This window comes from Rhinoraja longicauda, unplaced genomic scaffold (assembly GCF_053455715.1).
Source record: "Rhinoraja longicauda isolate Sanriku21f unplaced genomic scaffold, sRhiLon1.1 Scf000368, whole genome shotgun sequence".
NCBI lineage: Eukaryota > Metazoa > Chordata > Chondrichthyes > Rajiformes > Arhynchobatidae > Rhinoraja > Rhinoraja longicauda.
Genome location: NW_027601586.1, coordinates 10,265 through 37,243, shown reverse-complemented (window position 1 = coordinate 37,243; position 26,979 = coordinate 10,265). Strand labels below are relative to the sequence as shown.

The window sequence follows — 26,979 nt, the reverse complement described above, 5'->3', positions numbered from 1 at the left end:
AATGGACTTCACCAAGACTGAATGTCTGTGTTATATGTCTTATTCAGATCTTCCCTCACTACATCCCAGTCAATGTTCCAGGCTTCATCGATCTCTGCAGGTTTTGCTCCATATATTTCAGCAAACTTCTTATTGAAAGTGTAGAAAACCTTCTTCCAATAGGATGCTGCCTGTGCGGAAATCTCCCGCTGGATGATCCAGGATTTGTAGTAATCATTGACAGTTTGGTAATCCTTGAAGGGTTTCAATTCCCCATTTGTGGCTTCATTTTTGAATGATCCATTACCTGCGACTGAAGCTGTGCAGACATCAGTTACAAGACGTTCACTTTTTATGAAGTGATAGCCATTGAGTCCTTCAGGTCTGTGCTGCTTACAAGAGTGCTGTGAATGTACCGGGGTCTCTGAGTCACAGAAAACCTCACAGAAAGGACATTTCTTAGTACAGCTGAATAACCCTTTGAACAGCTCTTCATTGGGTTTAATGGATAATTCTCCAATCTTTGCTTGGACATCCCAGCCTGTTACCTCATTGAGGAGTCTCTGCTCCACCTCTTCAATAGATGGCAGAACTGCTTCTGCCCATTTCTTGCCATCACCATCACCGTGAAACAGAACGAGGTTCATTTCATCTTTGGGCATTGAGATCCTGGTGTTTAACTTCTCAACAAACATGTCCAGGAAGCTCTGAACATTTCCAGCAAAGTTCTGCATCACCGCATCCTCAACAACCTCTTTAGCTTGCCCAGTGATCTGTGTGAGGATTCCTTTAGCCAGTCGGGTAAACGTGCTCTCCCCATCACGTTGTGTCCTGCAGTGTTCAATAACCTGCTGATGGAGCCAGTCTTTGGCCAAATTCTCAAGGTCAGTGATATACCGGTGATAGCCATCAAATGTACCCCTTTGTTTCAAGTGCACCAGGAGGGCCACAGTGAAGTTGTTGCGGAGACTGTACTTTCTCTTAGGGTCATTTTGTTTCATATCATCCACGATGTTCACACTCAGAGCCTTGAGGGTGGCGTCTCTGAGAGCTGGCAAGAAACAAGATTGTGCAAACCGTTGTGCTTGTCTCTGGTTCTCATCCTGCTCTGTGTAAATGTCCATGAAGAGATCAAAGTATTGACCCTTCATGTTTCCCAGTCTTTGCCGCGGGTCATGTTTCTGGATGAACCTTGTCTGCATCTCTTGGAATCTTGGTACAGCGTAACCACACAGGTGAAGTTTAAACTCAGCCCTGAATTCCTCACTCATTGTGAAGTTTGGATGTGAAATATTGTTAATTTTCTCCTCGATAATATTCAAAAGATCAATACAATATTTAATGTCATAATTCATGTCCATTTTTGTGATGTTACTGATCCATTGATGGCATTCAATCTCGAGGGACCGTGTTATCATTGCTGCCCGATTAATATCTTTTTGGTGCGAGGATATCCCAATTGTGGTTTTAACATTTCTCATCCATGTCGTGTTGATGTGTTTCCCTTCAATTTGAAAGCACTGGGTTCCCCGTTTACTGAGAGATTTTCTTTCTAGGATTTCATTAATCACCCTTCCTTGAGCTGCTGTGTGGTCTCTGAGAAGATTTTCAATCTCCAGTTCAATGTTTCTTTCTCTGCAGGGCTGATAGTCCAGCTGTGACAGTGTGTCTTGCCACATCTTTCCAAAGGCAGTTTGCAGTTCCTTGTCACCCAACTCCTGATTTGACCCTTTACACTTTAATAAAAGCTCCTTGACCTGTTGTTCGATCTTCTGGTGAAATTTATTCCAGATATCATCCACTTCCTGCAGTCCCACACGTCTGTTCACAGCATCCCTACATCTCTGCATTGAATCGTACTGAAGCCGTGTACATAAACTGGAGATGCTGAGTTTGAACTCCTCCCTGTATTTCTCCATCAGCTGGACGTTATCAGCCCCACTTTCAAACAGAGCTTTTAGTTTATCCAGAGTCTCACCCTCCCTTTTGTTAATCTCCCTCCTGATCTCACGTTCCAGTGTTTGGAGCAGTTGGTTGAGGTCACCACTGGCATTGTTTACTCTGTTTTCAGCCTCATTTCCCCAGGAGTGTGTATATTTGCGGAGCTCCCACTCCCAGCCCTTGTACATCACAGAGAGCTGGTTGTAAGCCTCTGCGAACAGACTGTTCTGGAAGCAGAAAATGAAATTCTCATGTTTCACCTGCTCCCAGAGCCCAGTCACCCATTTGGTGAAGTCTGGGATTGTGAGAGCTCCTTGTTCTGCTTTCCCTTTGAGTAAACATTGAATGAGACTGTTCTTCAGTTGGAAGACGTGTTCACTGTAGCCAGTGTTGACGGCAGCCATTGGGGGCGTACCTTGCCACAGACCAGGGATGTACCAGTTGTCCTTGTCAGCATCGTACTCCATCACATCACAGAACGTTACTCCCTCCAGCTTCTCCAGTTTTGCTGCAGCCTCTGTCATCTTATCCAGCTGTTCCAGGAGTTTCTGACGGCCTCTCAGATTCTGATCGTGTGCACTCACATCCCCAACATTCTGGTGGACAAATATACACTTTGGTCTTTTCCCCGTCAGTTTCATACGGAGTAAGGAATGAACGACAATCTGTAAAATATCTTTCATCTCTGCGATGTTTTCCATGCCTATGTTTACCAACGTTATGTTGCTTAATCCCACCACGAATGTTGCCAGCTCATTGTCGTGTTCATAGCTGTCTGTTAGTGTTGCAAGTTCTGGAGCTCTCAACCCCTCCGTGTCAATGACCAGGATGAAGTCACAGCCCAGCTCCTCCGCCAGGCTCCCTGTGACCTTCATCAGCTGCATGTAGGCCCCTCGAGTACATCTGCCGCTGCTCACAGCAAACCGCAAACAGAACATTGTATTGAGGAGCGTGGACTTGCCCGTGCTCTGAACTCCAATCACTGTCAGCACAAACACTCGGGAAGCACGTCCCACCTTCTCAGCCACTGCTTCCAGTACAGCAGTGATCCATGAAACAGGAACGTTGGAGACGTCTCCATCAATGAGCTCCAGTGGGAACCCATCCAGCAACAGTTCAGCAGCAACACCCGGTAACTGAAGCACATGCGGGTGGATCTGTGTTTGTTGCTTGATGTTGTGTTGTGTCACTGAGAGTTCATAAACCTGGCCCAGTTCTCTCATGAAATGCTCAAGTCCCAGGGAACTATCAGTCATCTTCTGATCCATGTCCTTCAGCTCCTTGACCTTCTGCATTGAGTCTTTGCTCAGTTCTTTATAATCCCTGCGCAACCCTGCCATGATTTCCCTTGATTTACTGTCCAGCATCAGCTTCAGCCACTGCAAGGAAATGGCCCTGTCATCCCCACAAGGACCAGTGAGGTGGTCAATGAACATCTGCATCTCCTCCGACAGGCTCTGTCTGAGCTGAGTTTCCCGGATTCTTTTCTTCTCTTGGTCCAGCTCGTGGTTATACGTCTCTGTGCTTCTGTCCCCACGGAGTTTCATCCGACACTTCTCTTTCTCAACTTTAGACAGCCCTTGCCAGGGCTCTCCATGAAAGGGCAGCACTCTCTTTTTATACCCAGTGATGTCTGCTGGGTCAAGACTGCCCAGTATTTTGGTCAGGTCCTTGGCCCGTTGTATTTCAGGCTGATGTTCATCGACCTGAATCCCACTTTCCCTCGCAATGTCACCCATTTGTTCCAGACTCAGGAAGCTCTGGTCCCTGTCCCTCATTAGAATCACTTGTTCTATCTGAGAACGTAGTTTTTCCACAAGTTTGGCCTCGTTTACATTTGTCCGAACAATGCATTGTTGAGGTTGTAACTTCAGATCTTTGAACAGTTTCTTTACCTGCTCAGGGGTGATGTGTTTCTCACTGATGTGAGTGTTCACTATCAGAAAGAGTTTTGCCGGTGACTGTGCGAGAGAGGTGAGGAATTCTCTTTCCGTCTCACCGATAACGTCAATGAAAATAAAGAGAGCAGCAGAGACTTTTGCCAGAAACCGAGTGTGTCCCTGGTAAGTTTCAGCATCACCTCGGAGGTTGATGAATGCAGCAGCCTCTGGGAAAATGTCCGTGTTGCTCTTCCCAGAAGGTAGATACCAGCTGATCTCAGCCATCCCATCCGATATCCCACGGGGCACATTCCCACATTCCATCCCGGAGTGCAGGAAGATGTTCTGCTGCAGCTGGGTCTGGCTCAAGGTGAGATTGAGGACTCTGGATTTGGACACCGTGCACCTTCCGAGTCTGAGGAAGGAGACCGTTGGCATGGGTGCTGTCACGATGGGCATCTCCACAAAGCGGCTGCTCCCTGGGGGAAGATTGTGGGCACCACATTTTAACAATGGCCCAGAGGAGAAGGGTGGCACCAGGCCCTTCCATGGGTCCCCTCACCTTGTCCCTGGGGTAACTGTGCCCTTCCGGCAGCAGAAAGGGCAATGCAAGTTGGCACAGAGACATCTTCAGCATCAGTTCCTGTTGGAGAGAGTGGTCGGCACAAAGGAAAATGGCAGCAATGATATCCAGAGGGTTCATCCCAGAATCTCCTGGCCCTTGTGCAAGAAACAAATAGCTGAAATCTTCTACGTCATCGTTGTTGTCTTTTGAAGACTGAGCAGGGGGCCATTCAGGATTCCTCGCCAGTGAATTAGCTGAGAGGATCATTTGGAGAAATCGCCAAGGAAGATCTTCTGGTCGAGTTGGTTTGCTGTCATCCAGTTTATCCCAGGATACCTCCCGCATGGACACCAGTGACAGTTTGTGAGGATAATGATCCTGTAAACCCAAATCCCTCACTAGTTGTAGGGGGCTCTGATTTTCAGCCTGGTTATTTCCAGCTGGTGGAACATCAATCATTCCCTCTGGGAGACCTGGTGAATGTTGGTGACATGGATCCTCTGGTTCCCTGCCGTCTCCAGGGTCGGCCTCTCTCTGTGGTTTGGACGTCAGGTCCTTGGCCAGTTGTATTTCAGGCTGATGTTCATCGACCTGAATCCCACTTTCCCTCGCAATGTCAGCCATTTGTTCCAGACTCAGGAAGCTCTGGTCCCCGTCACTCCTGGGAATTACTTGTTTTATCTGAGAACGTAGTTTTTCCACAAATTTGTTCTCGTTTACATTTGTCCGAACAATGCATTGTTGAGGTTGTAACTTCAGATCTTTGAACAGTTTGTTTACCTGCTCAGGGGTGATGTGTTTCTCACTGATGTGAGTGTTCACTATCAGAATGAGTTTTGCCGGTGACTGTGCGAGAGAGGTGAGGAATTCTCTTTCCGTCTCACCGATAACGTCAATGAAAATAAAGAGAGCAGCAGAGACTTTTGCCAGAAACCGAGTGTGTCCCTGGTAAGTTTCAGCATCACCTCGGAGGTTGATGAATGCAGCAGCCTCTGGGAAAATGTCCGTGTTGCTCTTCCCAGAAGGTAGATACCAGCTGATCTCCGCCATCCCATCCGATATCCCACGGAGCACATTCCCACATTCCATCCCGGAGTGCAGGAAGATGTTCTGCTGCAGCTGGGTCTGGCTCAAGGTGAGATTGAGGACTCTGGATTTGGACACCGTGCACCTTCCGAGTCTGAGGAAGGAGACAGTTGGCACGGGTGCTGTCACGATGGGCATCTCCACAAAGCGGCTGCTCCCTGTGGGAGATTGTGGGCACCACATTTTAACAATGGGCCTCATGGCCCAGAGGAGAAGGGTGGCACCAGGCCCTTCCATGGGTCCCCTCACCTTGTCCCTGGGGTAACTGTGCCCTTCCGGAAGCAGAAAGGGCAATGCAAGTTGGCACAGAGACATCTTCAGCATCAGTTCCTGCTGGAGAGAGTGGTCGGCACAGAGGAAAATGGCAGCAATGATATCCAGAGGGTTCATCCCAGAATCTACCGGCCCTTGTGCTTGAATGAAATGGCTGAAATCGTCTACGTCATCGTTGTTGTCTTTTGAAGACTGAGCAGGGGGCCATTCAGGATTCCTCGCCAGTGAATTAGCTGAGAGGATCATTTGGAGAAATCTCCAAGGAAGATCTTCGTGTCGAGTTGGTTTGCTGTTGTCCAGTTTATCCCAGGATACCTCCCGCATGGACACCAGTGAGAGTTTGTGGGGATAATGATCCTGTAAACCCAAATCCCTCACTAGTTGTGGAGGGATCCGATTTTCTGCCTGGTTATTTCCAGTTGGTGCAATACCAATCATTCCCTCTGGGAGACCTGGTGAATGCCGGTGACATGGATCCTCTGATTCCCTGCCGTCTCCAGGGTCGGCCTCTCTCTGTGGTTTGGATGTCAGGTCCTTGGCCCGTTGTATTTCAGGGTGATGTTCATCGACCTGAATCCCACTTTCCCTCGCAATGTCACCCATTTGTTCCAGACTCAGGAAGTTCTGGTCCCCGTCACTCCTGGGAATCACTTGTTTTATCTGAGAACGTAGTTTTTCCACAAGTTCGGCCTCGTTTACATTTGTCCGAACAATGCATTGTTGAGGTTGTAACTTCAGATCTTTGAACAGTTTCTTTACCTGCTCAGGGGTGATGTGTTGCTGACTGATGTAAGTGGTCACTATCAGAAAGAGTTTTGCCGGTGACTGTGCGAGAGAGGTGAGGAATTCTCTTTCCGTCTCACCGATAACGTCAGTGAAAACAAAGAGAGCAGCAGAGACTTTTGCCAGAAACCGAGTGTGTCCCTGGTAAGTTTCAGCATCACCTCGGAGGTTGATGAATGCAGCAGCCTCTGGGAAAATGTCCGTGTTGCTCTTCCCAGAAGGTAGATACCAGCTGATCTCCGCCATCCCATCCGATATCCCACGGAGCACATTCCCACATTCCATCCCGGAGTGCAGGAAGATGTTCTGCTGCAGCTGGGTCTGGCTCAAGGTGAGATTGAGGACTCTGGATTTGGACACCGTGCACCTTCCGAGTCTGAGGAAGGAGACAGCTGGCACGGGTGCTGTCACGATGGGCATCTCCACAAAGCGGCTGCTCCCTGTGGGAGATTGTGGGCACCACATTTTAACAATGGGCCTCATGGCCCAGAGGAGAAGGGTGGCACCAGGCCCTTCCATGGGTCCCCTCACCTTGTCCCTGGGGTAACTGTGCCCTTCCGGAAGCAGAAAGGGCAATGCAAGTTGGCACAGAGACATCTTCAGCATCAGTTCCTGTTGGAGAGAGTGGTCGGCACAGAGGAAAATGGCAGCAATGATATCCAGAGGGTTCATCCCAGAATCTACCGGCCCTTGTGCTTGAATGAAATGGCTGAAATCGTCTACGTCATCGTTGTTGTCTTTTGAAGACTGAGCAGGGGGCCATTCAGGATTCCTCGCCAGTGAATTAGCTGAGAGGATCATTTGGAGAAATCTCCAAGGAAGATCTTCGTGTCGAGTTGGTTTGCTGTTGTCCAGTTTATCCCAGGATACCTCCCGCATGGACACCAGTGAGAGTTTGTGAGGATAATGATCCTGTAAACCCAAATCCCTCACTAGTTGTGGAGGGATCCGATTTTCTGCCTGGTTATTTCCAGTTGGTGCAATACCAATCATTCCCTCTGGGAGACCTGGTGAATGCCGGTGACATGGATCCTCTGATTCCCTGCCGTCTCCAGGGTCGGCCTCTCTCTGTGGTTTGGATGTCAGGTCCTTGGCCCGTTGTATTTCAGGGTGATGTTCATCGACCTGAATCCCACTTTCCCTCGCAATGTCACCCATTTGTTCCAGACTCAGGAAGTTCTGGTCCCCGTCACTCCTGGGAATCACTTGTTTTATCTGAGAACGTAGTTTTTCCACAAGTTCGGCCTCGTTTACATTTGTCCGAACAATGCATTGTTGAGGTTGTAACTTCAGATCTTTGAACAGTTTCTTTACCTGCTCAGGGGTGATGTGTTTCTCACTGATGTGAGTGTTCACTATCAGAAAGAGTTTTGCCGGTGACTGTGCGAGAGAGGTGAGGAATTCTCTTTCCGTCTCACCGATAACGTCAGTGAAAACAAAGAGAGCAGCAGAGACTTTTGCCAGAAACCGAGTGTGTCCCTGGTAAGTTTCAGCATCACCTCGGAGGTTGATGAATGCAGCAGCCTCTGGCAAAATGTCCGTGTTGCTCTTCCCAGAAGGTAGATACCAGCTGATCTCAGCCATCCCATCCGATATCCCACGAGGCACATTCCCACATTCCATCCCGGAGTGCAGGAAGATGTTCTGCTGCAGCTGGGTCTGGCTCAAGGTGAGATTGAGGACTCTGGATTTGGACACCGTGCACCTTCCGAGTCTGAGGAAGGAGACAGTTGGCACGGGTGCTGTCACGATGGGCATCTCCACAACGCGGCTGCTCCCTGTGGGAGATTGTGGGCACCACATTTTAACAATGGGCCTCATGGCCCAGAGGAGAAGGGTGGCACCAGGCCCTTCCATGGGTCCCCTCACCTTGTCCCTGGGGTAACTGTGCCCTTCCGGCAGCAGAAAGGGCAATGCAAGTTGGCACAGAGACATCTTCAGCATCAGTTCCTGTTGGAGAGAGTGGTCGGCACAGAGGAAAATGGCAGCAATGATATCCAGAGGGTTCATTCCAGAATCTCCTGGCCCTTTCACTTCAAATAAATCACTGAAGTCTTTATCGTCACTGCTGTGACCGTCTGTGGACTGAGCAGGGGGCCATTCAGGATTCCTCGCCAGTGAATTAGCTGAGAGGATCATTTGGAGATATTGCCAAGGAAGTTCTTCTGGTCGAGTTGGTTTGCTGTCGTCCAGTTTATCCCAGGATACCTCCCGCATGGACACCAGTGACAGTTTGTGAGGATAATGATCCTGTAAACCCAAATCCCTCACTAGTTGTAGGGGGCTCTGATTTTCAGCCTGGTTATTTCCAGCTGGTGGAACATCAATCATTCCCTCTGGGAGACCTGGTGAATGTTGGTGACATGGATCCTCTGGTTCCCTGCCGTCTCCAGGGTCGGCCTCTCTCTGTGGTTTGGACGTCAGGTCCTTGGCCAGTTGTATTTCAGGCTGATGTTCATCGACCTGAATCCCACTTTCCCTCGCAATGTCAGCCATTTGTTCCAGACTCAGGAAGCTCTGGTCCCCGTCACTCCTGGGAATTACTTGTTTTATCTGAGAACGTAGTTTTTCCACAAATTTGTTCTCGTTTACATTTGTCCGAACAATGCATTGTTGAGGTTGTAACTTCAGATCTTTGAACAGTTTCTTTACCTGCTCAGGGGTGATGTGTTGCTCACTGATGTAAGTGTTCACTATCAGAAAGAGTTTTGCCGGTGACTGTGCGAGAGAGGTGAGGAATTCTCTTTCCGTCTCACCGATAACGTCAATGAAAATAAAGAGAGCAGCAGAGACTTTTGCCAGAAACCGAGTGTGTCCCTGGTAAGTTTCAGCATCACCTCGGAGGTTGATGAATGCAGCAGCCTCTGGGAAAATGTCCGTGTTGCTCTTCCCAGAAGGTAGATACCAGCTGATCTCCGCCATCCCATCCGATATCCCACGGAGCACATTCCCACATTCCATCCCGGAGTGCAGGAAGATGTTCTGCTGCAGCTGGGTCTGGCTCAAGGTGAGATTGAGGACTCTGGATTTGGACACCGTGCACCTTCCGAGTCTGAGGAAGGAGACAGTTGGCACGGGTGCTGTCACGATGGGCATCTCCACAAAGCGGCTGCTCCCTGTGGGAGATTGTGGGCACCACATTTTAACAATGGGCCTCATGGCCCAGAGGAGAAGGGTGGCACCAGGCCCTTCCATGGGTCCCCTCACCTTGTCCCTGGGGTAACTGTGCCCTTCTGGCAGCAGAAAGGGCAATGCAAGTTGGCACAGAGACATCTTCAGCATCAGTTCCTGCTGGAGAGAGTGGTCGGCACAGAGGAAAATGGCAGCAATGATATCTAGAGGGTTCATCCCAGAATCTACCGGCCCTTGTGCTTGAATGAAATGGCTGAAATCGTCTACGTCATCGTTGTTGTCTTTTGAAGACTGAGCAGGGGGCCATTCAGGATTCCTCGCCAGTGAATTAGCTGAGAGGATCATTTGGAGAAATCTCCAAGGAAGATCTTCGTGTCGAGTTGGTTTGCTGTCGTCCAGTTTATCCCAGGATACCTCCCGCATGGACACCAGTGAGAGTTTGTGGGGATAATGATCCTGTAAACCCAAATCCCTCACTAGTTGTGGAGGGATCCGATTTTCTGCCTGGTTATTTCCAGTTGGTGCAATACCAATCATTCCCTCTGGGAGACCTGGTGAATGCCGGTGACATGGATCCTCTGATTCCCTGCCGTCTCCAGGGTCGGCCTCTCTCTGTGGTTTGGATGTCAGGTCCTTGGCCCGTTGTATTTCAGGGTGATGTTCATCGACCTGAATCCCACTTTCCCTCGCAATGTCACCCATTTGTTCCAGACTCAGGAAGTTCTGGTCCCCGTCACTCCTGGGAATCACTTGTTTTATCTGAGAACGTAGTTTTTCCACAAGTTCGGCCTCGTTTACATTTGTCCGAACAATGCATTGTTGAGGTTGTAACTTCAGATCTTTGAACAGTTTCTTTACCTGCTCAGGGGTGATGTGTTGCTCACTGATGTAAGTGTTCACTATCAGAAAGAGTTTTGCCGGTGACTGTGCGAGAGAGGTGAGGAATTCTCTTTCCGTCTCACCGATAACGTCAGTGAAAACAAAGAGAGCAGCAGAGACTTTTGCCAGAAACCGAGTGTGTCCCTGGTAAGTTTCAGCATCACCTCGGAGGTTGATGAATGCAGCAGCCTCTGGGAAAATGTCCGTGTTGCTCTTCCCAGAAGGTAGATACCAGCTGATCTCCGCCATCCCATCCGATATCCCACGGAGCACATTCCCACATTCCATCCCGGAGTGCAGGAAGATGTTCTGCTGCAGCTGGGTCTGGCTCAAGGTGAGATTGAGGACTCTGGATTTGGACACCGTGCACCTTCCGAGTCTGAGGAAGGAGACAGTTGGCACGGGTGCTGTCACGATGGGCATCTCCACAAAGCGGCTGCTCCCTGTGGGAGATTGTGGGCACCACATTTTAACAATGGGCCTCATGGCCCAGAGGAGAAGGGTGGCACCAGGCCCTTCCATGGGTCCCCTCACCTTGTCCCTGGGGTAACTGTGCCCTTCCGGAAGCAGAAAGGGCAATGCAAGTTGGCACAGAGACATCTTCAGCATCAGTTCCTGCTGGAGAGAGTGGTCGGCACAGAGGAAAATGGCAGCAATGATATCCAGAGGGTTCATCCCAGAATCTACCGGCCCTTGTGCTTGAATGAAATGGCTGAAATCGTCTACGTCATCGTTGTTGTCTTTTGAAGACTGAGCAGGGGGCCATTCAGGATTCCTCGCCAGTGAATTAGCTGAGAGGATCATTTGGAGAAATCTCCAAGGAAGATCTTCGTATCGAGTTGGTTTGCTGTTGTCCAGTTTATCCCAGGATACCTCCCGCATGGACACCAGTGAGAGTTTGTGAGGATAATGATCCTGTAAACCCAAATCCCTCACTAGTTGTGGAGGGATCCGATTTTCTGCCTGGTTATTTCCAGTTGGTGCAATACCAATCATTCCCTCTGGGAGACCTGGTGAATGCCGGTGACATGGATCCTCTGATTCCCTGCCGTCTCCAGGGTCGGCCTCTCTCTGTGGTTTGGATGTCAGGTCCTTGGCCCGTTGTATTTCAGGGTGATGTTCATCGACCTGAATCCCACTTTCCCTCGCAATGTCACCCATTTGTTCCAGACTCAGGAAGTTCTGGTCCCCGTCACTCCTGGGAATCACTTGTTTTATCTGAGAACGTAGTTTTTCCACAAGTTCGGCCTCGTTTACATTTGTCCGAACAATGCATTGTTGAGGTTGTAACTTCAGATCTTTGAACAGTTTCTTTACCTGCTCAGGGTTGATGTGTTGCTCACTGATGCAAGTGGTCACTATCAGAAAGAGTTTTGCCGGTGACTGTGCGAGAGAGGTGAGGAATTCTCTTTCCGTCTCACCGATAACGTCAGTGAAAACAAAGAGAGCAGCAGAGACTTTTGCCAGAAACCGAGTGTGTCCCTGGTAAGTTTCAGCATCACCTCGGAGGTTGATGAATGCAGCAGCTCTGGCAAAATGTCCGTGTTGCTCTTCCCAGAAGGTAGATACCAGCTGATCTCAGCCATCCCATCCGATATCCCACGAGGCACATTCCCACATTCCATCCCGGAGTGCAGGAAGATGTTCTGCTGCAGCTGGGTCTGGCTCAAGGTGAGATTGAGGACTCTGGATTTGGACACCGTGCACCTTCCGAGTCTGAGGAAGGAGACAGTTGGCACGGGTGCTGTCACGATGGGCATCTCCACAACGCGGCTGCTCCCTGTGGGAGATTGTGGGCACCACATTTTAACAATGGGCCTCATGGCCCAGAGGAGAAGGGTGGCACCAGGCCCTTCCATGGGTCCCCTCACCTTGTCCCTGGGGTAACTGTGCCCTTCCGGCAGCAGAAAGGGCAATGCAAGTTGGCACAGAGACATCTTCAGCATCAGTTCCTGCTGTAGAGAGTGGTCGGCACAGAGGAAAATGGCAGCAATGATATCCAGAGGGTTCATTCCAGAATCTCCTGGCCCTTTCACTTCAAATAAATCACTGAAGTCTTTATCGTCACTGCTGTGACCGTCTGTGGACTGAGCAGGGGGCCATTCAGGATTCCTCGCCAGTGAATTAGCTGAGAGGATCATTTGGAGATATTGCCAAGGAAGTTCTTCTGGTCGAGTTGGTTTGCTGTCGTCCAGTTTATCCCAGGATACCTCCCGCATGGACACCAGTGACAGTTTGTGAGGATAATGATCCTGTAAACCCAAATTCCTCACAAGTTGTGGAGTGTTCAGGTTTCCAGACCAGCTATTTAAAGTTGATGAAACACTCTCCATTCCCTCTGACTGGGTGAATGTACTTCCTGGGATCTGTAAGCTCTTTCCCAGAGAGGTGGTTCTTTACCTGGAATTCCCAGGATGTCAGGGCTCCTGTCTTGTTTGTTGCACTTGGGTGAATCTTCACCAGTTGTACGTTTCTGTCCCAGTATCTACCTTGAGGCCTGGGCTCCTATTCCACAATATCGCACGGTGCCTGGATACTGGCCCAGGATTTATCCAGTTGTCCAATCTCCTGTCCTGGGATATTTCACAGACCCCAGACTACCAAGTTGTGATGTGTTGGAGTGCTGGAGTTCCTATCCTGGAATCACAGGGCTGGTCACTTCTTTGGCTCTGACTGACGATCCTCTTGTTGTCCTGGCACCGTGTGTCAAGTACAGTCAGTGTGGGATCACCGTGGGTACCTGGAATTGGTCACCAGAATTATACCTGGCCTTGGAATTGGATTATTATTGTCATGTGTATTGAGATACAGTAAAAAAACTCTGCATACAATCCAGTCAAATCATTCTATACATGATACAATGAAGCTTTACAAAAGTACAATAGGCAGCACAAAAAGAAATATACCAGTGTGGAATATAGTCTACCCGGTTACAGTTACAGAGAAAGTGCAGATTAAAATGTGCAAGAACCTCAATGAGCTATTGCTGTTGGTTTATTATTGGTATTACTGTTGTTAGATTGTGAGACTGGGATTATCCCTTTATTTTATGGGAGGACCATTCAATAATCTGACAGCAGCAGGGAAGTAGTTGCTCCTGAATGTGCTAGTATGTGTCTTCATGCTTTTGTAGTCTCTGCCTGACGGAAGAGTGGGAAAAGTGGGAATGACCCTGGTATGAGTGGTCTTTGATGATGTTGGCTGTTTTCCTGAGGTAGCGTGAAGTGTTAATGTAGTCCATGGGGGGAGGGGGGGTCTGATCTATCTGATGGGCTGGGCTACATCCACAACTCTGTAATATCTTGTCGTCTTGGGCAGAGTTTCTAAAGTTTCCAAACCAAGTCGTAATGCATCTGGATAGAATGCTTTCTGATGTGTGTCTTTATTGAGACCATATCTGAAGGATTGTGTACAAACCTGGTGCCCTTACCTAATGAAAGGTGCACTTTCAATAGAGGGAGTGCATTGAAGATTTTCCAGACAGTTTCCTGGGGTAAAATCAGAGAATCCAGGAAGTGCTCAGGGGTTCAGGCAGTGTCTATGGAGAGAGAAACAGAGACCAAGTTTCAGGTTTACACGGGTTTGTCACATGAGGAGAAATAGAGTAAAGCTGGCCTCTATTCTTGGTGTTCAAAAGACAGCGATCTTGCAGAAACTTGTGAAATTCTACCATGCTTGATAGACTGGACACAGGGAGGAGGTTTCTCCTGGCTGTGGTATCCAGGGTCGGGGGTCACAATCTCAGAGTAAGGGTGGGCTATAAATGACCAAGGTGAGGAGAAACCTCTTCATCTGGAGGCTGGTGGATCTTCAGAGTTCTTGACCCCAGAGTTCTCTGGAGACTCAGTCACTGAGTTCATTCAAAACAGTGTAGGAACGAACTGCAGATGCTGTTTCAAATCGAAGATAGTTACAAAATGCTGGAGTAACTCAGCGGGCAGGCAGCATCTCTGGAGAGAAGGAATGGGTGATGTTTGGGGTCGAGACCCTTCTTCAGACTGATGTCAGGGGAGTGGGCGGTACAGAGATAGGATGTAGTCGGAGACAGTAAGACTGGTGGGCTCTCTGGAAAGGGGGAGGGGATAGAGAGAGGGAAAGCAAGGGCTACTTGAAGTTAGAGAATTCAATGTTCATAGCGCTGGGCTGTAAGCTCACTCTGACAATGGAGGATGCCCAGGACAGAAAGGTCAGTGTGGGAATGGGAGGGGAAGTTAAAGTGTTGAGCAACCGGGAGATCCGGGAGGTTTAGGTGGACTGGGCAGAGGTGTTCAGCGTAACGATTGCCGAGCCTGCGCTTTGTCTCGCCGATATACAGGAGTCCACACCTGGAACAGGGGAAACATGAAATGGTGTCAAGTTAGGAAGAGGGGATGTAATGGTGTCAAGTTAGGAAGAGGGGATGTTCAACGAGATCTGGGTGTCCGAGTGCATCAGTCACTGAAAGGAAGCATGCAGGTACAGCAGGCAGTGAAGAAAGCCAATGGAATGTTGGCTTTCATAACAAGAGGAGTTGAGTATAGGAGCAAAGAGGTCCTTCTACAGTTGTAACGTGCCCTGGTGAGACCGCACCTGGAGTACTGTGTGCCGTTTTGGTCTCCAAATTTGAGGAAGGATATTCTTGCTATTGAGGGCGTGCAGCGTAGGTTCACTAGGTTAATTCCCGGAATGGCGGGACTGTCATATGTTGAAAGGCTGGAGCAATTAGGCTTGTATACACTGGAATTTAGAAGGATGAGGGGGGATCTTATTGAAACATATAAGATAATTAGGGGATTGGACACATTAGAGGCAGGAAACATGTTCGCAATGTTGGGGGAGTCCAGAACAAGGGGCCACAGTTTAAGAATAAGGGGTAGGCCATTTAGAACGGAGATGAGGAAGAACTTTTTCAGTCAGAGAGTGGTGAAGGTGTGGAATTCTCTGCCTCAGAAGGCAGTGGAGGCCAGTTCGTTGGATGCTTTCAAGAGAGAGCTGGATAGAGCTCTTAAGGATAGCGGAGTGAGGGGGTATGGGGTGAAGGCAGGAACGGGGTACTGATTGAGAGTGATCAGCCATGATCGCTTTGAATGGCGGTGCTGGCTTGAAGGGCTGAATGGCCTACTCCTGCACCTATTGTCTATTGAGGTTGGGAAGAGGTGCAAGTGAACCTCTGATACAGTAGATGAGGTTGGAGGAGGTGCAAGTGAACCTCTGATACAGTAGATGAGGTTGGAGGAGGTGCAAGTGAACCTCTTGGACCATCTCCGACATCTCCCTACTGTTTCTATATCTCACCGCCTCCATCACAAGAGACAGACTATCGACATACATCTAGAACAAACCTACTGACTCCCATAGCTTCTTATGTAAGAAAGATCTGCAGATGCTGGTTTAAATCGAAGGTAGACACAAAATGCTGGAGTAACTCAGCGGGTCAGGCAGCACCTCGGGAGAGAAGGAATGGGTGACTTTTCGGGTCGAGACCCTTCTTGAGACTGATGTCAGGGGAGGGGGTGGGACAAAGTTAGAATGTAGTAAGAGACAGTAGTCGGAGTTAAATGTAGTCGGAGACATCACGCTGATAAATCCCCAGGGCCTGATGGTCTGCATCCCAGGGTACTTAAGGAGGTGGCGCTAGAAGTTGTGGACGCATTGGTGATCATTTTCCAATGTTCTATATATTCAGGATCAGTTCCGGTGGATTGAGGGGTAGCTAATGTTGTCCCACTTTTCAAGAAAGGAGGGAGAGAGAAAACGGTAAATTATAGACCAGTTAGTCTGACATCAGTGGTGGGGAACATGTTGGAGTCAATTATTAAAGACGAAATTGCAGAGCATTTGGATAGCAGTAACAGGATCATTCCAAGTCACCATGGATTTACGAAGGGGAAATCATGCTTGACTAATCTTCTGGAATTTTTTGAGGATGTAACTAGGAAAATTGACCGGGGAGAGCCAGTGGATGTAGTGTACCTCGACTTTCAGAAAGCCTTCGACAAGGTCCCACATAGGAGATTAGTGGGCAAAATGAGAGCACATGGTATTGGAGGTAGGGTACAGACATGGATAGAAAATTGGTTGGCAAACAGAAAGCAAAGAGTGGGGATAAATGGGTTCCTTTCAGAATGGAAGGCAGTGACAAGTGGGGTACTGCAAGGCTCAGTGCTGGGACCGCAGCTATTTACAATATACATTAATGACTTGGATGAAGGGATTAAAAGTAACATTAACAAATTTGTAGATGACACAAAGCTGGGTGGCAGTGTGAACTGTGAGGAAGATGCTATGAGGTTGCAGGATGACTCAGACAGATTGTGTGAGTGGGCGGATCCATGGCAGATGCAGTTTAATGTGGATAAATGTGAGGTTATCCACTTTGGTGGTAAGAATAGGAAGGCAGAATATTATCTGAATGGTTTCAAGTTAGGAAAAGGGGACGTACAACGAGATCTGGGTGTCCTAGTGCATCAGTCACTGAAAGGAAGCATGCAGGTACAGCAGGCAGTGAAGAAAGCCAATGGAATGTTGGCCTTCATAACAAGAGGAGTTGAGTATAGGAACAAAGAGGTCCTTTTGCCGTTATACAGGGCCCTAGTGAGACCGCACCTGGAGTACTGTGTGCAGTTGTAGTCTCCAAATTCAAGGAAGGATATTCTTGCTATTGAGGGAGTGCAGCGTAGGTTCTTTAGGTTAATTCCCGGAATGGCGGGACTGTCGTATGTTGAAAGACTAGGCTTGTATACACTGGAATTTAGATGCGACTAGGCTTGTATATACTGGAATTTAGAAGGATGAGAGGGGATCTTATTGAAACATATAAGATTATTAAGGGATTGGACACGTTAGAGCCAGGAAACATGTTCCCAATGTTGGGGGAGTCCAGAACAAGGGGCTACAGTTTAAGAATAAGGTGTAGGCCATTTAGAACGGAGATGAGGAAAATCTTTTTCAGTCAGAGTGTTGTAAATCTGTGGAATTCTCTGCCTCAGAAGGCAGTGGAGGCCAATTCTTTGGATGCTTTCAAGAGAGAGCTAGATAGAGCTCTTAAAGATAGCGGAGTCAGGGGGTATGGGGAGAAGGCAGGAACGGGGTACTGATTGAGAATGATCAGCCATGAACACATTGAATGGTGGTGCTGACTCGAAGGGCCGAATGGCCTATTCCTGCACCTATTGTCTTTTGTCTATTGTCTAAGTTGGAGAAGTCAATGTTCATACCGCTGGGGTGTAAACTACCCAAGCAAAATATGAGGTGCTGTTCCCCCAATTTGTTCTGAACCTCACTCTGACAACGGAGGAGGCCCAGGACAGAAAGGTCACATTGGGAATGGGACAGATGCAGTGTAATGTAGATAAATGTGAGGTTATCCACTTTGGCGGCAAAAATAAGGAGGCAGATTATTATCTCAATGGTGTCAGGTTAGGTAAGTGGGAACTGCAGCGAGACCTGGGTGTCCTTGTACACCAGTCACTGAAAGTAAACGTGCAGGTACAGCAGGCAGTGAAGAAATCTAATGGCATGTTGGCCATCATAACAAGAGGATTTGAGTACAGGAGTATAGGGCCTTGGTAAGACCCCATCTGGATTATTGTGTGCAGTTTTGGTCTCCTAATTTGAGGAATGACATCCTTGCTATTGTGGCAGTGCAGCGTAGGTTCACCAGGTTAATCCCTGGGATGGAGGGACTGTCATATGTAATTTAGTGACTGATATAAGCAAGACTTGCACAAGGGGTGCATCCCTGTTGAGGGAAGTGCCCTGTGAGAAAAGTGCGAGTCTTTGGCTTCGAGTCTTCGGCGAGGAGGCTGAGGTGAGGAGATTACGCTTGTTTTTGAGCCTGAATTGTTTTTTGACACTAAAGTAATGGCGGATAAGTTGGTGCAGTGTGTTTCCTGCTGGAGCTTCTGGGAGCTACACCTGCAAGAACTGTGTCCAGGTGCAGCTCCTGAATAGACGTGTGGCGGAGTTGGAAAAGCAGCTGCATGACCTCAAGGCCATCCGGGAATGCGAGTTTCCTGGACATGTCCTACTGCGAGGCTGTCACGCCAAGGGTCCAGGTCGAGCGAAGGTGGGAGACTGTTTCAGGGGGGAGCGAACGTGGACTACAGGAGACCCCGGTCGGTGGCTGACAAGGGAAGTCAAGGACAGCATAAAAATAAAAGAGAAGAAGTACAACAAAGCAAAGAAGAGTGGGAAGCCAGAGGATTGGGACTCTTTTAAAGAGCAACAGCAGATGACTAAGAAGGCAATACGGGGAGAAAAGATGAGGTACGAGGGTAAACTAGACAATGATATAAAGGAGGATAGTAAAAGCTTTTTTAGGTATGTAAAGAGGAAAAAAATAGTCAAGGCAAATGTGGGTCCCTTGAAGACAGAAGCGGGGGAATTTATTATGGGGAACAAGGAAATGGCAGGCGAGTTGAACCGGTACTTTGGATCTGTCTTCACTAAGGAAGATACAAGCAATCTCCCAGATGTTCTAGTGGCCAGAGATCCTAGGGTGATGGAGGAACTGAAGGAAATCCACATTAGGCAGGAAATGGTGTTGGGTAGACTCATGGGACTGAAGGCTGATAAATCCCCAGGGCCTGATGGTCTGCATCCCAGAGTACTTAAGGAGGTGGCTCTAGAAATTGTGGACGCATTGGTGATCATTTTCCAATGTTCTATAGATTCAGGATCATTTCCTGTGGATTGGAGGGTAGCAAATGTTGTCCCACTTTTTAAGAAAGGAGAGAGAAAGAAAACGGGAAACTATAGACCAGTTAGTCTGACATCAGTTGTGGGGAAGATGCTGGAGTCAATCATAAAAGACGAAATCGCGGAGCATTTGGATAGTAGTAACAGGATCGTTCTGAGTCAGCATGGATTTACGAAGGGGAAATCATGCTTGACTAATCTTCTGGAATTCTTTGAGGATGTAACTAGGAAAATTGACCGGGGAGAGCCGGTGGATGTGGTGTACCTTGACTTTCAGAAAGCCTTTGACAAGGTTCCACATTGGAGATTAGTGGGCAAATTTAGAGCACATGATATTGGAGGTAGGGTACTGACATGGATAGAAAATTGGTTGACAGACAGAAAGCAAAGAGTGGGGATAAATGGGTCCCTTTCAGAATGGCAGGCAGTAACTAGTGGGGTACCGCAAGGCTCGGTGCTGGGACCGCAGCAATTTACAATATACACATTAATGACTTGTTAATGAAGTTTTATCCTCCAAAGACGTACAGGTATGTAGGTTAATTGGCTGGGTAAATGTGAAAATTGTCCCTAGTGGGTGTAGGATAGTGTTAATGTGCGGGGATCACTGGGCGGCACGGACTTGGAGGGCCGAAAAGGCCTGTTTCCGGCTGTATATATATGATATGATATGATAAATTGAGAGGGAGAAGGGAAAATCGGAAGTGTCAGTATTACAGTATAGCAAAGGGGATTACATAAGGCAGGAGCTGGCCAGAATTGACTGGAAGGAGGCCCTAGCAGGGAAGACGGTGGAACAGCAATGGCAGGTATTCCTGGGAATAATGCAGAAGTTGCAGGATCAATTTATCCCAAAGAGGAGGAAAGATTCTAAGGGGAGTAAGAGGCTCCCGTGGCTGACAAGGGATGTCAAGGACAGCATAAAAATAAAAGAGAAGAAGTATAACATAGCAAAGAAGAGTGGGAAGCCAGAGGATTGGGACTCTTTTAAAGAGCAACAGAAGATGACTAAAAAGGCCATACGGGGAGAAAAGTTGAGGTACGAGGGTAAACTAGCCAATAATATAAAGGCGGATAGTAAAAGCTTTTTTAGGTATGTGAAGAGGAAAAAAATAATCAAGGCATCCCTTGAAGACAGAAGCAGGGGAATTTATTATGTGGAACAAGGAAATGGCAGACGAGTTGAACCGGTACTTTGGATCTGTCTTCAATTATAAAAGACGAAATTGCAGAGCATTTGGATAGCAGTAACAGGATCGTTCCGAGTCAGCATGGATTTATGAAGGGGAAATCATGCTTGACTAATCTACTGGAACTTTTTGAGGATGTAACTAGGAAAATTGACAGGGGAGAGCCAGTTAATGTGCTGTATCTCAACTTTCAGAAAGCCTTCGACAAGGTCCCACATAGGAGATTGGTGGGCAAATTTAGAGCACATGGTTTTGGAGGTAGGGTACTGACATGGATAGAAAATTGGTTGATAGACAGAAAGCAAAGTGTGGGGATAAATGGGTCCCTTTCAGAAAGGCAGGCATTGACCAGTGGGGTACCGCAAGGCTCGGTGCTGGGACCGCAGCTATTTACAATATACATCAATTACTTGGATGAAGGGATTAAAAGTACCATTAGCAAATTTGCAGATGATACAAAGCTGGGTGGCAGTGTGAACTGTGAGGAAGATGCTATGAGGTTGCAGGGTGACTTGGACAGGTTGTGTGAGTGGGCGGATGCATGGCAGATGCAGTTTAATGTGGATACGTGTGAGGTTATCCACTTTGGTGGTAAGAATAGGAAGGCAGAGTATTATCTGAATGGTGTCAAGTTAGGAAAAGGGGATGTACAACGAGATCTGGGTGTCCTAGTGCATCAGTCACTGAAAGGAAGCATGCAGGTACAGCAGGCAGTGAAGAAAGCCAATGGAATGTTGGCCTTCATAACAAGAGGAGTTGAGTATACGAGCAAAGAGGTCCTTCTGCAGTTGTACAGGGCCCTAATGAGACCTCACCTGGAGTACCGTGTGCAGTTTTGGACTCCAAATTTGAGGAAGGATATTCTTGCTATTGAGGGCTTGCAGCGTAGGTTTACTAGGTTAATTCCCGGAATGGCTGGACTGTCATATGTTGAAAGACTGGAGCGACTAGGCTTGTATACACTGGAATTTAGAAGGATGAGAGGAGATCTTATCGAAATGTATAAGATTATTATGGGGTTGGACATGTTAGAGGCAGGAAACATGTTCCCAATGTTGGCGGAGTCCAGAACAAGGGGCCACAGTTTAAGAATCAGGGGTAGGCCATTTAGAACTGAGATGAGGAAAAACTTTTTCAGTCAGACAGTTGTGAATCTGTGGAATTCTCTACCTCAGAAGGCAGTGGAGGCCAATTCTCTGAATGCATTCAAGAGAGAGCTAGATAGAGCTGTTAAGGATAGCAGAGTCAGGGGGTATGGGGAGAAGACAGGAATGGGGTACTGATTGAGAATGATCTGCCATTATCACATTGAATGGTGTTGCTGGCTCGAAGGGCCGAATGGCCTCCTCCTGCACCTATTGTCTATTGTCTCGACACAAAATGTCACCCATTCCTTCTCTCCAGAGAAGCTGCCTGTCCTGCTGAGTTACTTTAGCATTTAGTGTCTATCTTCATTCAAAACAGTGATTTACAACAGCAGTACGGATTACATGCTAATAATTATTTTAGATATTTACAACTTAGAGATTATGTAAAACTACACATGCAAGAATATAAATCTAGAGGTCCAGAAACTCTTGATGTATGCCTGAATCGACATTATAATTCAAATAAATTAATATCCTTTATTTATAATACTCTCCTAGATACTGACATTCCGTCATCAGAATCATATAGACGAGCATGGGAGGACGAATTGAACCAACTCATAATGCAAGATATATGGGATGAAAGTTTACAACACATACACCAATGTTCATTAAATACTAGACATTCCTTAATACAATTTAAAATAATACATAGACTACATTATTCGAAGACTAAATTAAATAGGATTTTTCCTAGTATCTCTCCAATTTGTGATAAATGTCAATTTCAAGAAGCTAATTTAACTCATATTTTTGTAACGCATAAAAATGCAAAATTTCTGATTGGATATTTTAAAAATAGTTTCTAAAGTTATCGATAAGCAATTGGATATGGATCCAAAATTAATAATATTAGGATTATCAGAACATATTACAAACTTTACAACAAGTTAGGTACATTTTCTTGATTACAGTTTAATAACTGCGAAAAAATTAATACTTAAATTTTGGAAAAAAACAATAACCCCCACATTTAAAATGTGGATTACGGAAATGACAGAGACCTTGCATTTGGAACAAATAAGATTTGCCTTAATTGACAAACCTGATTTATTTTTTAAAATATGGTCTCCATTTATTGAATTTTTAGAAAAGTAAATGGGTTTGACACAGGACTAAAATAATTTTTTTAAATTAAAAGTTGAAACTTGAGTTTAGGGTTGGATGTACAACTGTGGTTATTGTCTCCCGGATCTACCCCCTTCAATTTCTATAGTTATAACTTTTTTTAAATTCTCTCTTCCCAATAGTTTATAGTTTTTTTTTCTTTCTTCTTTATTTTTATTTTCTCTCTTTAAAATTTTTAAAATTGAAGCTATGTAAGAACTTTGTAACAAATTTGTCTTTTATTTCTATCTGTACATATGCTTTTCAAAAAAAACAACAACAAAAAAACAGTGATTGATTGAATCCAACAGGCCACGGGAACTAAGTGTGCAGCAGTGGTGAGTGAGGTGAACCTGGAAGAGAGGATCTGGAGAGACGGATGCATAAATATATCTGACCCAGCTCCCGGAGACCAGCAGCAGAGCTGGAGGGGATGTCATGGATCAGACAGTGATGCCTGGCAGTGGTGGCAGCTACATGGTGAGTAGCAAATGTGGATAGTTCTATTTCTGCTTCCTACCATCATTCACTGATGTGAGAGTAAAGGTTGGGGTGATAAATTGTAACAGGTAGAATTGAGAGGAAGAAGGTGGTTAGTGTAACCAGCACTCTAAATGAAAGTGAGTGACAAAGGGCTTAGTCCAAGATGTCCAATGGTCAATATGTGGGGAATCATAAATTCCCAGTTCCCTGTTGGCCATGTGTGCAGGAGGGATGACCCACTTCAGCTCCTGACTGGATGCATTGGCCATTTGAAGTCATAGATTCATCGAGCTGTATGACACGGAACAGGCCATTTGGATGAATTCCACCATGTTGCCCAACCAAGCTCGTCCCTCTTGCCTGCTCCTCACTGATATCCCTCCAAATCTTTCCTATCCATGTACCTGTCCCAGTATCTTTGAAATGTTGTAATTGTACCTGCCTGCAGTTTACCCCCGAACAGCTCGACCCATAAACCACCATCCTGTGTGTAAATAATGCCCCACAAATCCCTTTTCAAATCTTTCCCCTCTCACCTTTGACCTGTGCCCTCTAGTTTTAGAGTCCCCTATCCTGGTAAAAAAGACTGGATGTTTACCTTATCTGTGCCACCCCTCAGCCTCATGCACTCCAGGGTAAACAGGCCCAGCCTATCCAGCCTCTATCTAGCACAGTATTTGCGGATATCACAAATCTCCTGCGGTGCTGCCTGACCAGCTGAGTTACTCCAGCATTTTGTGATACCTTCGTTCACCAACCGCCACAACAGATCCATGGCTGATGCCATCTGCCTGGCCCAACACTAACCCATGCTGACCAAGAATAGAACTATGGCCACTGGTCCCAAAGTGCTTCCCTGAGACATCTCCATCACTTGCCCTGCCCTATTTCACAAGAGTAGATCAAGCATGGCTCTCTCCATAGCAGGTCATCTATGTAGTACATGAATACAGTTCCTGAACACTCTTCATTTCCACCCATCGATGACCTTAACACTTTGATAGTCCTAGTCTGTATTAAGAAAGTTAAAATTTCCTAATATGACCAGTCTGCTGTTTATACAACTCTCCACAATCTCCTGCCATATTTTTGTTCCTCTAATTCCTGTTGCTTATTTGGAGGCCTATAGAACGGCTTCAACGAGATGATCATCTCCTCCTGATTTCTCAGCTTCCCCCATAAACTGGGTTGTACAGGAGTCCCTCATGGCCATCCTTGTCTCAAACAGATGCACCATGCTGCTTATTGCATGGATTTGGTCTCTCAAATGGGGAAAACACACATGTGGCACATCTGTAGTGTCTCTCCAAACCTTCCTATCAATGTACCTGTCTAAATATCTTCAAACATTGTTATCCTCGAGAGGGAAGGTGAGCAGCCGGAAGTAGTTGTGCATGTAAGCACAAATGAGGTGGGTAAGAAGAGGTAGGAGGTTCTGCAACGTGAGTACAGAGAACCAGGCAGGAGGCTGAACAGCTGGACTTCTAGGGTGGTTATCTCCGTGTTGCTTCCAGTACCCCGTGCTAGTGAGCGTAGGAACAGGGAGATAGGGGATCTGAATGTGTGGCTGAGGAGTTGGTGCTGGGGCCGGGGTTTAGATTCCTAGATCAGTGGAATCTCTTCGGGGACAGGGGTGACCTGTACAAAGGGGATGTGTTGCACCTCAATTGGAAGGGGACTGACATTCTGGCAGGCAGGTATGCTACTGCTACACGGGTGTGTTTAAACTAAACTGGGGGGATGGAGTCAACAACGTGGAAGCGTATGTGTGCAGCTATCGGGAAAGAGAGTGTAGGAAAAGTCACATTTAAACTCTCAGGGCAGGGGAATGATTCTAAGTCATGTGGTTTCTGTGAAAAGCAAAGGGGGTGGTTGGGGTCGGGTGAAACTGAAAGCACAAGCTCTCAGTAAAACAAGGCACATTCTGGGCAGAGGTCACACTGAGTACCTTCAAGATTGTAATCTCTGCATTGCTTCTGGTCTCACATGCTCCTGAATATAGGAATATAGAGTTGTAAATCTGTGGAATTCTCTGCCGAGTTGTAAATCTGTGGAATTCTCTGCCTGGGAAGGCAATGGAGGCCAGTTCTCTGAATGCATTCAAGAGAGAGATAGATAGAGCTCTTAAGGATAGCAGAGTCAGGGGGTATGGGGAGAAGGCAGGAACGGGGTACTGATTGAGAATGATCAGCCATGATCACATTGAATGGTGGTGCTGGCTCGAAGGGCCGAATGGCTTCCTCCTGCACCTATTGTCTTTAGGCCAGATGAATGTGTGGCCAAAGGGGTGGTGGAGGAGGGAGGGCTTTGGATGCTGGGACATGGACATTTGTGGAGTGGGTGCAGCCTCTACTAGCAGGTCAGTTTGCACCTGAATGGGGCAAGGTCCAATATCCTCGCTGGTAGTTTTACTCCTGTTGTTGGGAAGGTTTTAAACTAATTTGGTCGGGGGAAATGGGACTTAGACTAGATGTGCGATTGAGGGTAAGTTTCAGTCAAATGTAGAAACATCCCCCACTCCATCCCCCCCTTAACACTCCCCAAAACCTCTCCTTCATTGGTCTAACACCCTCCCCCCCCCCACTCACTCTCCCTTCCTCTGCACCCCTCGCCCCTCCCCCCACTCCTCCAACCCCCCCCCCTCCCCCACCAACCCCCCCCCCCCCACCCCACCCCCCCCCCCCTCACTCCCCTCCCCACCCCCCCCCCCCCCCCTCTCCCCACTGATCCACACCATCCCATTCGTACCCGTTATGTTCTGTGTAAGTACAGGGGCTCCTCAGCTTCCAATGGGGTTCCGTTCCGAGGAACCCATCGGACACCGAATGTATTGTAAGTGGAGATACATTGAAAACGCACGATCGCATCTCCGGAAGCGAGCGGCGGCGGCTGCGGGTCCCTGCCGTCTGCACCATCGCAAAGGTGAACTATCCCACGTCAAACCATCGTAACCCACCTCCGATCACACGATCTCACCGCTCCCACTCTACCTGTCCATCCTTCTATACCTCCGTCGTGCCAATCCCACAGCTACTGCCGGTCTCCGTCCCCCCTCTTGGCCTTACCTCTCACCAGAGTAGTGTCTGTGGCTCCGATCACACGATCTCACCGCCCACACTCTGCCAGAAATAACATTGGAAGGTGAGTGAACTGAACACCAGAGACAGCACTGAATAAGTGTAACGCAGACCAATAGACAGCAAAACGCACAGTGACTGATTACCAGCTCCTTCCTTCAGTGTCCCGGACAGGTGAGTGGCTGCTTCAGGTTGTCAGTGTGACTTCTGCCCACGTTGTGCCTTGGTTTACTGAGAGCTTCAGTGCTTTCAGTTTCACCCCAACCACAGTGCTTTCAGTTTCACCCCAACCACAGTGCTTTCAGTTTCACCCCAACCACATCCTTGGCTTTTCACAGAAACCATGTGACTCTGTGGGTTTCAGATTTGCGTAACAAGGAGAGGCTGGGGATTTATTCATGGATCATTGGAGGCTGAAGCGTGACTTTACAGAAGTTAATAAAACCACGAGTGTCAGTGTTGGGATGGTTTTTGTTTCTGTTTTTGGCTGTGTATGTGGGGGGGGGGGAAACCTTTCTTTTATTAGGTCTCTTCCCCGGGGCGCAGCTCGCCCGCGGGGCCTTCCATCGCCCGGCGCGGCTCGGCCGCTGGACTTAACATCGCCAGCGCGGCTCGGCTGCGGGACGTTTCAGTGCCCGGCGCCGCTCGGCTGCGGGACTTAACATCGCGGGACGTTTCGGTGCCCGGTGCGGCTCGGCTGCGGGACGTTTCAGTGCCCGGCGCGGCTCGGCTGCGGGACTTAACATCGCCGGCGCGGCTCGGCTGCGGGACGTTTCG

At 47.7% G+C, this 26,979-nt stretch overlaps 1 protein-coding gene across 1 annotated transcript; it reads right to left on the bottom strand.

The window, feature by feature from the left end:
* LOC144590867 (uncharacterized) lies at nt 1–26,502 on the bottom strand. Its single transcript, XM_078395252.1, is given in 6 exon segments — nt 1–4,286; nt 4,288–12,044; nt 12,047–13,258; nt 13,949–14,056; nt 25,874–26,244; nt 26,336–26,502. Coding segments are annotated over 3 exon segments (12,840 nt in total). The 5' UTR covers nt 12,852–13,258; nt 13,949–14,056; nt 25,874–26,244; nt 26,336–26,502; the 3' UTR covers nt 1–8.
* Between the last annotated feature and the right edge of the window lie 477 nt (nt 26,503–26,979).